We start from the raw sequence: 12705 nt of genomic DNA on the forward strand, positions 1-12705 counted from the left end.
TTGTTGTTGTTGTAGTCTTTTTTTTGTCAAGAACATTTGCACATACAGTACCTGCTGAAATTCAAACCCTGCATTTACCCATCGTGACTATTAGGATCAGCACACCAATGAACAATGGAATTCAAACGCTGACAAGTGACAACTTCTTCTCTCTATGGTAATCAGCTAAGGGCCCAGAAAAGGCCCACACATTCCATGGAAGCCCTTACCTGGTACTCCAGCAGGACATGTGAACGCTGGGTGGGGCCTTTGTGCCATAAAGCTGTCATATTTGTGGACATGTAGCTCGATCCACATTTTGCCCGCAGTTTCACCAACGTGGGCCCAAAGTCATAGTGTCATAGTGACCCCAAAGTGGCCTGCCAATGACCATCTGGAATACCATCAGGTAGATTAGATTGACAGACAGAGGGAAAGACACAGCCAAAAACATAATCCTTAAGGTAATGGCTGCATTCCAGGGTTCCGCCTCTGTTTTGTCTGTTGTAAAACCTTTTATGTTCTGTCCAGTTACTTGATGGGCTGATGAACAATAGGGGACAAAAACTCTCCCCATCAGTCAGGATAAAAGAACTTCACCAAACACAATGGAACCTTGTCAGGAAAAGGTTGATAAATGCTTTTACTCGAAGAATCAATCAGTCAACAATATACATTTTGACATGAGTACATTATAATCACATTTAATTTATACAAGGCATTATAATACAATAATAAACAGCACAATCATAGTACTCTATTGTGGCTTTCATGAAGGATTGCTTGCTTCATTGTAGTGCAGTAGAAACATTTAAAATACATTTTTGAGGAAAACCTATCATTTAAGAAAGGGATCTGATTCTGGTCATCATCACATTCTGCCCAAATCATATCATCCGACAAAATATCCAACTGAGCGTTCAATTTTTGTAAGGGGTTATAAGTGTCTTGCTCATGGACACCTCGACACATCGCCATGGGCGAGAATCGATCCCAAGACCTTTTGCTTCCCAGGTAGCCTTTCTACCCATTCAGCTATGGCCACCCCAATTGTGTTCATATACAGTAGACTATACGAACACAATTGGCCGTATTGAACAGGAGGAGCAGAACGCAGTCGCAGGTGCTAGGCCAGCCTGGTGGGGGTTCCTCATGGCAGGTGAGCCAGTAGAGTAAAATAGCAGTGGCAACACAGAAGTGTGGGGGGTTAATTGCATTCATGATTTGTGGCATTTTATGCAAAACATCAGACAGATACGTCTTGATCACATAACTACAGATAATGTGTACCGATTTGGGTGTGGTTTGGAGTTGGACAAAATCTGTAGTAGTAATACAAAAAATATCATGTCAAAAATCAGCCTCATGCTGGTGCTATAACAGGCAGATGTGAAACATTTTAGTTGGCCTACTAGGAGTGTAGGTGCAAAGTTTCACGCCGATCAGTCCACGGTGCCGGAGATAAGCTGCTCCTCACAGACGGACAGACACACGGACGGATGGACGGACAAACGGATGGATGGATGCCTGGCGAAAACTTTGGCCGGCGTGGCAGACACAAAAAGTATTCAATCATACTGAGATATTGTTCTGCAATAATTCTTATTTCAGACATACAAATATGAGCAAAACCTCTAAACATCTTTTTGAAAACATCCATTCTGTAGCTGTCATAGCACACTGTTAGAAAGAAAACCCACCACAATCAAAAACATCATAGTCCATGTCTGCCATTTCAAAGTCATAGTTGTGGAAGTGTGGCGAGGCGACCACATGGCTTTCTGAATGGTGCGCTCCGTCTGAACCGGAGAAATTGGCATCAGTTGGTAGGTCAGGAGCTCTGGCCTCCATGTTTGCGGGATAGCATGCCCCAAGATAACCCATTGCAGAGGAGGCAGCAGCCCCTCCCATCAGCAGATACACGGCCCTCACCGTTTCAGCATTGTTGGCAGTTCCATGGCGCAGACAACCCTCTGAAGACACCCTGTTGTGCTTTGAACGTGGAGATTTGCTGCCTGCAGTTGTGGGGTGGATTAAAATGTAATAAGGACAAATCAATGGGAGGCTAGATTCCCAGTGAGCTGTTTCAAGATTATTAAGCTAACACAACACAATACAAGTACAACACAACATATGTTTAGTAACATATGTTTGTGTGTTGATGTCAAATTTAAACCCTACGACTTGACCTTTGACATTTAATCACTTCTTAAACCGTGTTGACCTTTTCCCCTCCTATGTCGAATCTCTTTGTCTAAAATAGACTATTTTCACCAAATGTTCGCCTATTTTCACTGAACGTTTGCCTACTATGTCCAGACCAGAATAGGGACGCTAGGGTTCATGACATGTAGTTAAAACATGTTAAAGCATCTTAACTCACCTCTGGACCTCTGTGAGCCAACTCTACTTTGGGTTGGGCTTTGAGATGATGCCTCTGCATCGAACACAGGCAGAGGTTCGTCAGTGGTTTGTTTGGGGGCCATATCTGATACCTCATTTCCAGGGTTGAGACTAATACATGGGGCCGATACCCGATGTCGTTGACATGTGCGCGGAGGCACTGAGACACTCTGTAAGTGGAAAAGATAAAGGAAAAAAACATCTGTACATCCTACACTGAAGTTCTTTGTTGAGTCATTTTGTCAGAACTATGGCAACTCTTGTGTTTATGTCAAACAGTAGAATACATATTGAATATAGGGGGGCTCACCTCTTTTGTTTTTTTCAGCATGTTCACCCATTGACTAAACGGCAAGAAATAAAAAACACCTGTTATAATTTCTGTCAAAATCATACAAGCATACGTACATAGTATCTATGTTTATTAGTTCAAGCATGTTTTTCAACCCGTTATGTACAGTAGGTATGTAAAAATCAGAGAAGGCAAAAGCATAGGTTTCATTAATGGAGTAAAATATATTTTGTGTAGAGAGTAGTGTAGTGTAGAGAGACACGATACCAAGGACAGAGAGAATCAAGGGAGACATGCGAGACAAGACAGGAGTCAGATTTGAACTCAGGTCCTCATGTTCACAAGGAGCACGCACATGGTCTATGCTCTGACTAGCTGGCTGAGTCACCAGGCAGGCACACCAAGATACTCCTCTTAAGTGGAAATAGAAATTGGGGTCATTTAAAGCTGACATGGTAGGAGTCATTTTCTATTTGTTTCTTTCTTTTTTATGATCAACACTTTATTTGAGGTTTACCTTTAGCAGAACAAATAATAAAACAAATATACAAGTAAACATGAGGAGTCATTTTCTCGACACTGACCTGCAGTCTTGGGGCGTGGCAGCCAGCAGCAGCAGGTACTTATCCTCGGGTAGGAGCAGGGCAAAACAGCAGTCCCGCTGTCCACCGGTGGGTAACCTGGGCAGGTCCAAGATCTCCGAGCCTTCCACAATCGCTTCACAACCGCTGTGTAAGGCCACCAGTTGGTCAGGAGCGGATGACGCGGCATGGCACACGAGCAGGCTACCTTCAGCTGTCAGGAGGAGGAACCTCTTCTTCCACTGTTTGAATATGAACCCCCCTGGAGGACAGGAGGCAATTGGGGAGGAGCAGCGGATAGGCAATGATGGAGAAGACAATAAAGGGGAAGACAATAAAAGGTTGCAAAAAAATAGTTGTTTTGTTTTGATAACATTACAGTATTGTTTGTCCCGTGTGGTGGCAGAAGCCTAGCAAAACAGTGGATTTGTGGCCAGAAAGTTGCTGGTTCAATTCCCTTGGGAAAATGGGTTGTAAAGTGCCTCTGCCAGCCTCAGCCTCTGCCCCCAATCTGCCCTTGAGCAAAACATCTAAGCTCCAATTGATCCAGTTATGCTCTTTTGCCAACAACAGATGATAGTGGCTGTGTTGTATACATGTGCATCTTGCTATGAATATGACGCAGGGCTGTTAAAGAGCCACCATGACGCAACGGTCCATTTGCGTCCATTTTTATATTCTCAGAATTAACCACAAGAACCATAGTGTTCATATTCTGGGCATGTCTACAGTATAATATACTGTAGGCCAGAAAATAGCAGATCTAGCAGCCCACAACACCGCTCACCGTGATGCGTTACGGGCTTGTAGATCGGCTATTTTTGGTGAAGAGATTTGGTGTTGAGGAAAGAAATGAGTGGGCCAAGGATAGAGCCCTGGGGACCCTGGTCAACGAAGTATATAATGTTCAAGTGGTTAAATTAACACAGGATTTTACTGTGCTAGAAACATCCCTGGGCTAAATAAAGGTTAAAGGTCATAAGATAACCATGTCATTGCTGTGCATAAACAGTCAACACCCCCACGCATGTTGTCAGAATGAAGTGTCCTCATCACAGTGATTATTGGGAGCACATACAGTGCAGTGCCATTGGAAAGCATCTCTGGATTAAAGCATTGCGCATCCTGTCATTCTTACTTCCCCGGTGATTACAGAAAGTCAGATGATTGCAGAAGATCAAGAGTATCAGGGGCGACAGCGGCTCAGGAGGTAAAGCAGCTGTCTGGGAACCAGCTCCTCCTGGCTTAGTGTTGACGTGTCCTTGAACAAGACAACCGCTCCCCCATAAGCAGGTGGGTAGCTCGCATGGTTGCCTCTGCCCGTCTTCGGTGTGGGATAATACCGTAAAACACTTTGGACAAAGGAGCTATAGAAATGCAGACCATTTACCGTATCGTCTCTGTCGGGTGGAAAACTCACGTCCAAAACTGTTACTTTTCTGGATTCAAATTCGAAAAACAGAACTGCTACAAAAGTAGCAGATCTACAAGCTCCAAACGTTTCGAGCTTGTAGATCTGCTACTTTTATGTGATGCTGTAGGATGATCAAGTAGGGCATTCATTTACGAAAAAACACAAAAAGTTAAAATATGGACATAGGAGGTTTCTGCCCAACAGCAATGATATACTATCTACACACATATATACTGTACACAGACACCCGCGCGCACACACGCGCACACACACACACACACACACACACACACACCCCCACACACACACACACACACACGTACCCTACCCACTCAGCTCTGCGAAACAGGTACTATGCTGTTGATTCCATGACAACAGCTTACAGAATATCAACATCTGAATGCGAAGATCAACAAGCAGATGTACAGTAGGCTCAATTACTGTATGTTCAATTACTTTGCTTGTTGATATTCTGGTCTGACCCAATTGCTGCATCCAATCTGAGCTGTATTTACTGTCTGGCACCACTCCTATTGCTTGTTACTGTACTGTGGTACAACACAAGTTGGACACGGTCTGTCAGCTGGGAGTCGAACTGGTCTACTACTAACCCATTCAATCTGGGAACGCATCTGTGTGATTTTAGATGTCTTTGGCTATTCAAAAATAGCAGATATACAAGCTCATAGCGATGAGCTTTTAGATCTGTTTTTTTTTTTTTTATCGAGATTTTCTTTGCAAATCTTTGAATATAATTTTTTTTAAAGCGAACATTCGTGAAATATTTTGTTCCAGGGACCTCCAGAAGCAAAGATTTGAGTTAAAAATGTTGTTTAAAAAAATATATGTATTGTAGATTTGCACAAATGTTCAAGATTTTTCAAAAATAGCAGATCTACAAGCTCATAGCGCAGCACTCGGTGCCGCGATATGAGCTTGTATATCTGCTATTTTTGAATAGCCAAAGTATAAAATAATGGTTATAGCTCAAATCTACAATGTTCCCGGATTGAATGGGCTAATCTACATAGCCTATTCCTCAGCTGTTGTCACTGCAGCCTGTGAGGCATGCCAGCAATTGCTACAAATGATATACTGTATTATATCAATGAAATTATTTCAACATTGTTCATCCGTTTTGTTAAATGTATGTCAGTAAACTATACACATTTAATGGAAATAGATGATTGTTTTATGGATGTAGTGTAGCGTAGTAGGACAATGCCAAATACAATATTATTTGTGCATTGTCTACTCACATGCAATCAACTAAACAAAACTGATGCAAATAATGTTTAATTCATTTAATAATGTATACAGTATGATTTGAAGTCATTGCTAGAATCCCTGGCACAGGCTGAGTGACAACTACTAAGAATAAGGTAGATCAGTAGACAGCTGTCCAACTTCATTTGTACATGCATACTGTATTACTTCAGTACTCTACTGTTCTTTCCTCAAAGGTCTGATCATCAAACTCTGAAATTAAACAGAATTAAAATGTATAATATTTAAATAAATGAAAGAACATAAATGAACAGACAAGCCCATTCATTTACTAAAGATTAACCGAAGCTAAATTAAAAGTTAAGTCAAAACAGAAAATTAAGCACAAGACCAATGAAAACACTAAAACTATCATGACCTGGCTCGGGGATTTTAAAGTCCCTGTCTATACTCCCTGCCCCTGTTTAAAGTAATTGTCTAAATGTCATAATTGTACACGACTCACAGTTGTGATATCGAAATATTGTTATAGAAACTCATGTTTTTGTATTGTGATCATTTCAGGTGAATTGATTTATAGTAAAATTCAACTCAAGGACCCCATTTTGAAAACCATACCTAGCTAGGTCCCAAAAAACAATATACTGTAAAGGAACAATCATTTAGGTGCCTATTTTGTACAAATGGTGTAACTGGCTAGAGCGCAATGAAGCAACCGATAGCTCACCATACATCCGGAGAATCCCATTGTGTATCGCTGCGATGCTCATGCTAGCAGCCAGTCTCCAAATCTAACGGTGCGCTGAGTTGAAACACCAGATGGATGAAAAGTAGAGTATGAGGCTGAATGTGTGTTTTAATACTTTAGAATAATCCCTGTTCAGAGGGGATGTTCCACACATCTGCATTTCAGCAGCTTGACAGCCTACTGAATGAGAGTGGATTGAGAAAACATTTATCCATAACCACAACCATTGCATAACCAACAGGAATACAAAGTTCACCTCAATTTCATGTGTTATTATAAGGTTTATTCTTGCACAAAATATAACGCACATTCATGGTGCTCCCAGACTTAAACCAGCACTGATTAACAAGAACAAATAATTTAAAAGACAAAAGCACACTTTGAAGGAGAAACATCATAACAAAATATTATGGTAGATCCAGGTGATACCACAGTATTTAAAATGATTAATACAAATGCTCCAGTGTAAAGATGAATTAATTACAAAGGCAAAAGGACCTACTGTAATGTTTGTACATAACTACATCTACACTGAGTAACAGGCACTTCAGGTTTCCATAGTCTGTCTATGTTGTGCAATTAATTCATATGCACTTCATGGCATCACATAAAAAAAGAAAACAATGTTTTTATCTTTAATAGCATAGCTATGGAGGGAAAGTCATCACTCCGTCACTTTGCCATGTTTGTATTCTAAGTCCAATGAGAACGTCTTAATACAAAATAAATAAAATAAATACAGACACCACTGATTTAAATAAAAAATCCTTCAAATCCGGTACAGAAAATTATTCATTTTAAGGAAGGCTGTGGTCTTAAAATATTTTTCAAAAGTATCTGTATACTGGTGAAGTCCATGCAAGATCATGTCCTCCGTGCAGCTGGCAGGACTGTAGGCAAGTCTGAATTGTTTCTCAAATCTGATCTTTAGGACTGAATGTCCACACTGTTATTTGCAAGTGATCAAATCGAATTGGTGTATTCAGACATCGTCCACCTATCTGCATTGATTGCTGTGGTAGCAACATAATAAAGGCATGGGTAATGCTTAACTTTTCGTCTCTGTCAGGTGGAAACCTCATATGTCCAAAAGTTTTCAGGATTCAAATAAAAAAAAATAGCAAAAGTAGCAGATCTACAAGCTCGAAATGTGGCGCGAAGCAGATCTGCCACTTTTGATGCCTTGGTGTGACGCCTTTGTATGTTCGAGTAGGCCATTAATTTACCAAAAAACATAAAAAGTTAGAATATGGAGATAAGAGGTTTCTGCCCGACAGCAACGTTATGGTTTTGGACAGTCAATGTAAACATTCAGTAGCTTAGATGTCACGTTTCCTCCTCATGTCTCCGGTACGGCTAGGAGAGCTGATCCTCATATTGCTTCCTGAAACAGTCTCCAGCAGGGAAGAAATCCCAACATCTCTCCTGGTACATTTTCCACACATAGGATTCCTACAATATGATAGAGCAGGATGTAATGTATAAAATGAGCGAACCACTGGAAGAGCAAATTCTACCTTAAACTTCAAATTTTTGCAATGAAGCTCTTTAAAGGAACACTTCACATTTTTGTATCCATCAGTCCTCGCCAATGGTCACTAATAGGACAGCACCGATTTTGTCAGCCTGTCTATGAGACAGACTGAATGTCCACACTGTCTCTGCCTGTCTCTGAGACAGAGACAGTCTGTGGAGAGCTTGAAAATGTACATGCCGATGACATCTTCAAACTACTTGCTAAACAATAGTGAGGAGTGGACCCATATATAAGGCTGAAAAACCTTGACGTGTTCCTTTAAATGTAAATCATCTGAGCTACCAGACTGACCTGGCCGGTGTGTTCCGTTTCATCTTTGTTGATTAGGTACATTAAGAAGAACCTGGAAAAGATACACAGGTTTAATACCATGTAAAATATCATATGTAACCATTAGATAGATTAGATTGTACTTAATTCACTACACATACAAGTTATAGTACTGCCTACTAACACTGTCTTCATGGCAGAAAATAGAAATACACTGAGAGACTAAGGGTGGAAAATAGCTGAATGTTTCTCAGTCTTATCCTCTCAGCACAGGAATGTGGAGGAGAGCGAAGGCTCAGGGAGGTTTCAAGGTCCTTCCGCACCCATCTCTGATTATTACACGGCTTGGTTGAATGCGTGGTCTGTTATTTTTCAATAATGACCGCTGCTATCAATAACAGGCCGACGGAAACAACACCTGAATCAACCAATTAATTAAGCAATCTGCGGTGCTATCTATCATCTCTCTGTCAACTTTGACCCTGTGCTAGGCCTTAATCGTCAAGCGTCTACACAATCCATCACCATCTGTTCGCCCCCTCAGCTTCCATTTACTACACAGCTAGACAACAGTGTATATACTGTATGGATTTCTTGTTTACAAACATTACTGGATAGATGGGATTCAGGGAGAAAAACTGGTAGCTTAAGTTGTCACAACACTGCTGTCAATGTTGTGCACTTTCTGAGAACTCAGGTTTATCCTCTCTGACAGAGAGGCGGGATAAACACTGGTACCCGTCTTTATTTAAAGCCATTGCTGGAATTCTCCGTGCTTATATTTGTTCTATGCTGGAACAGAACAATAGCACTTATCAGACCCGCTCCAATAATTTTTTAATGCTCAAGGTTTCTAATGCTCAGACAGAGCTTTCTTTGTCAGCGGCCCCACGTCTTTAAAACTGAGCTCCTTATTATCATTTGGTCAGTTCAGAGCAATGGTCCTTAACACTTTTAACTGTGATTGCACCTGTTTTAATTGAGTTACTTTGTTTTGGTTGACTTGTTTTGTGTTGTGTGTCTATCTATTTATCTATTTTGTAAACTCGGTTACATTGGAAATGAGGGCTTGCCCCTCAACTGTACTCCCGAGTATAAATAAAGGTGAGGATGATGATGATGAAGAGGACAGGGTACACATTTATTTGTACCTTGACCATGACCTTTTAAACTCAACAGGTATGCATCTCTTTAGGGCATGAACATGTCCTAACAAATCCACCCATTCACTCAAGCTATTTTGTGCACACACACACACACACACACACACACACACACACACACACACACACACACACACACACACACACACACACACACACACACACACACACACACACACACACACACACACACACAGGACTGTCCTTGCCGTGCATCCATGCGGGCAGGGAAACGAGAGAGTGAGAGAGACGTTATACTGACATGTAATTGGCCAGGTTGTGCTCATCCAGCGTATGGGTCTCGAAGCCGTGTGGTGTGGTGTCAAAGTAGTCACTTCCAATCCCACATATGAAGCATTTCGTCTGCACACATGAACACATCGTTAAGATGATTAAACATCATGTTGTTCAACATAGCTTACTGTAGGTATTAACCCATTCAATCCAGGAACGCATCTCTTTAGATTTCTTTGGCTATTCAAAAATAGCAGATCTACAAGCTAATAGCACGGCACTCTGTGCGCTTGTATATCTGCTTGTATATCTTTTCAATAGCCAAAGAAATCTAAAATGACAAACCATTGGTTCTCAAAGTCCAAAAGGAACCAAATGGACCCACTCTCTGAGTTTAATAATCACTGCGGATTTTACAGTGTAGATTGGGGTCCCAGTACAGTTCAGTTCAGTGATTCTCAACTTTTTATTTTATTTTCGAGGACCCCCTGTTTGATATCCATTAGGCCACGGACCCCCCATTCCATACCATGTATTATCTCTGGGACCCCGATTTACACTGTAAAATGTCTCTGTGTTCATTTAACTCTGAGAGTGTACATTTTTACACACACTGAGCTACAGACCTGTAAGGGTCCATTTGGACCCCCTGGTGGTCCCCGGACCCGGTGTTTAGAACCAGTGTATTAAACTGTAAGACTGATAGAGAAATGTACTACTATACCTCCATGTCCTCCTTGACTTGCTCTTGTTGGTCTCTCAGTTCTCCAAAGGCGTCAATGATCAGGCCTTTAAAACCACAACATAATAACAGAGGTGTTTGAAGGATTCATTGCTTTCTGGTTTTTAAGAAAACAAGACATTTTTACTCTTGTAAATTCACAGCAAACCGAGCCAACGGTGCCAGAGATTAGCAGCTCGACGGACGGACGGACGGACGGACGGACGGACGGACGGACGGACGGACGGACGGACGGACGGACGGACGGACGGACGGACGGACAGGGGGTAAAACATACTCTCTCGCCATGCCTTCGGCCTGCCGGAGACAATTAAGGTCCTTACACACGAAAATGCGTCGGATTTATTTCACATCAAACTATTATTTTGGTGATGCCTCATTCACAGCAGGTTGATGCTTTTATTCGTGGTGAAAAAAATCAACCTTGTTTAAAAAAAACTCGCTTTATATTCATGTTCAGTATGGATGTACTCATAACACAAACAGCAGTTTAAATTAATGCAAATTGATCACACGAAATAAATGCTCCCAGTGTGTACGGACCTTGAGATAAGATTTTATTATGATTTATTAGACTTTATTAATCCTTAAGAGGGGGAACTTTGGTCAGTTCAGTTGGCTAGATTGGCTAATAGTGGATAGATGAATCAATCAACTGAAAATAAATAAATGAATAGCAAAAAACTCTGTCTTAGTTTAGTGTACAGTATGTGTCCACGGCACCGACACACCCACTGTGGAATCCAACGGTTGTGTTTTCCCTGCATATTTCTTAAACTACCGCTACAGTTGAGTCCACATGCAAGGACAGAGCAAAGAATGTCCCAGAGGGTAAGGCGTTAATTCCTAGAGGGCTGACAGAAACGTTTCTGCGGGTCACTACAACGCATAATACTACAATGATAAAAAATAAAAAAAGATTGCAGACAAGCACCCTGCCTACTGTACCAATGAAGCACATCTCTTCATCCTTATTACGGGGATTAACAGCTGGAATATGGCTGTGGCCAAAAAGATGCTGAAAACCTTCACCTAAAATAAACCTCAACCGTTATACACTATGTATCAGTGCAGTGGTTCTCAGACTTTTTTCATTTCAAGGATGCCCATAACTCTGAGAGTATACAAATGGAACCACCCCAAGGAACTCTGACTAATATATGAGGCAAGTACAACTTTTTTTGGTCTTAGCCTTAAATAGATATACTTTGCACCTGTTTCGTACCTCTGTTCCTGTATTTATGTATTATGCTCTGTTTTCCCTGTGTAATGAATGAATGTACTCTATTGTCTGCCTGTTTTTGCTTTTATGTGTTTTTTTGTGGGGACTACAGATGTAAATTAGCATCTTTGCTAAATCCGCTGTATTTACCTTACATTGATATGTATTGTTCATTAATATGCAGTGTACCGTCTAAATAAACAAATAAAGTAAAGTAAAGTAAAGTGACGGTCCCTGGACCCCCCACTTTGAGAACCACCCGTGTGTAGTAGCCCGTGTGTGCATCATGTCTTACCCTGAATGATGGCCAGAAGGATGACAATGACAAAAAAGAAGAAGGTTATATCAAAGGTCACCCGGTAGAGTTCATATTCATCGCCAGCAGGATCCCCAATCTCATCTCCAATGCCACCACCGGCTCGAACTCCAACATACATGTGGAACAGGTAGCACTAATAAAATGACATGAAACAAGAACACGTTTGCTGAGGATTCAGTCAGTGTATTCCTTTAACCCATTAAGACCCAACAATCTTCTAAATCCTAACAGTTTTCTGAAAAGTTGATGTTGCTATAACAGTGGTGCTCAAACTTTTTCATGTCAAGGACCCTCAATTTTTTTTGTATTTGGACCACCATCTCAAAATAAGTTGTTCCAGGGACCCCCAGAAGCACAGATTTGAGTAAAAAAAAATTGCTTTAAAAACATATATATTCAATATATAATATTTGCACAAACTTTCATGATTTTTCTAATATATCAGATCTACAAGTTCATAGCATGGCACGAATTGACACACTGTGAGCTTGTATATCTGCCATTTTTGAATAGCCATAATATAAAAATGGTTAAAGTGGTTAAAATCTAAAATGACACAGATGTTTTCTCGGTT

At 41.0% G+C, this 12705-nt stretch overlaps 1 protein-coding gene across 1 annotated transcript in view; it reads right to left on the reverse strand.

Moving 5' to 3' along the window:
* Window positions 1-6916: 6916 nt before the first annotated feature.
* Window positions 6917-12705, reverse strand: part of LOC308090779 (ryanodine receptor 1-like) — a 124911-nt gene continuing 119122 nt past the window's right edge. The window contains exons 104-108 of the mRNA XM_080436044.1: window positions 12108-12264; window positions 10573-10637; window positions 9877-9977; window positions 8473-8524; window positions 6917-8096 (exon numbers count right to left, since the gene is read on the reverse strand). Of these exons, the coding sequence (XP_080292170.1) occupies window positions 8001-8096; window positions 8473-8524; window positions 9877-9977; window positions 10573-10637; window positions 12108-12264 (471 nt within the window). The 3' untranslated portion in view covers window positions 6917-8000. The remainder of the gene's footprint in view (window positions 8097-8472; window positions 8525-9876; window positions 9978-10572; window positions 10638-12107; window positions 12265-12705) is intronic.

This window comes from Gymnoscopelus braueri (genome assembly GCF_963280865.1).
Source record: "Gymnoscopelus braueri genome assembly, chromosome: 8".
NCBI classification, from domain to species: Eukaryota; Metazoa; Chordata; class Actinopteri; order Myctophiformes; family Myctophidae; genus Gymnoscopelus; species Gymnoscopelus braueri.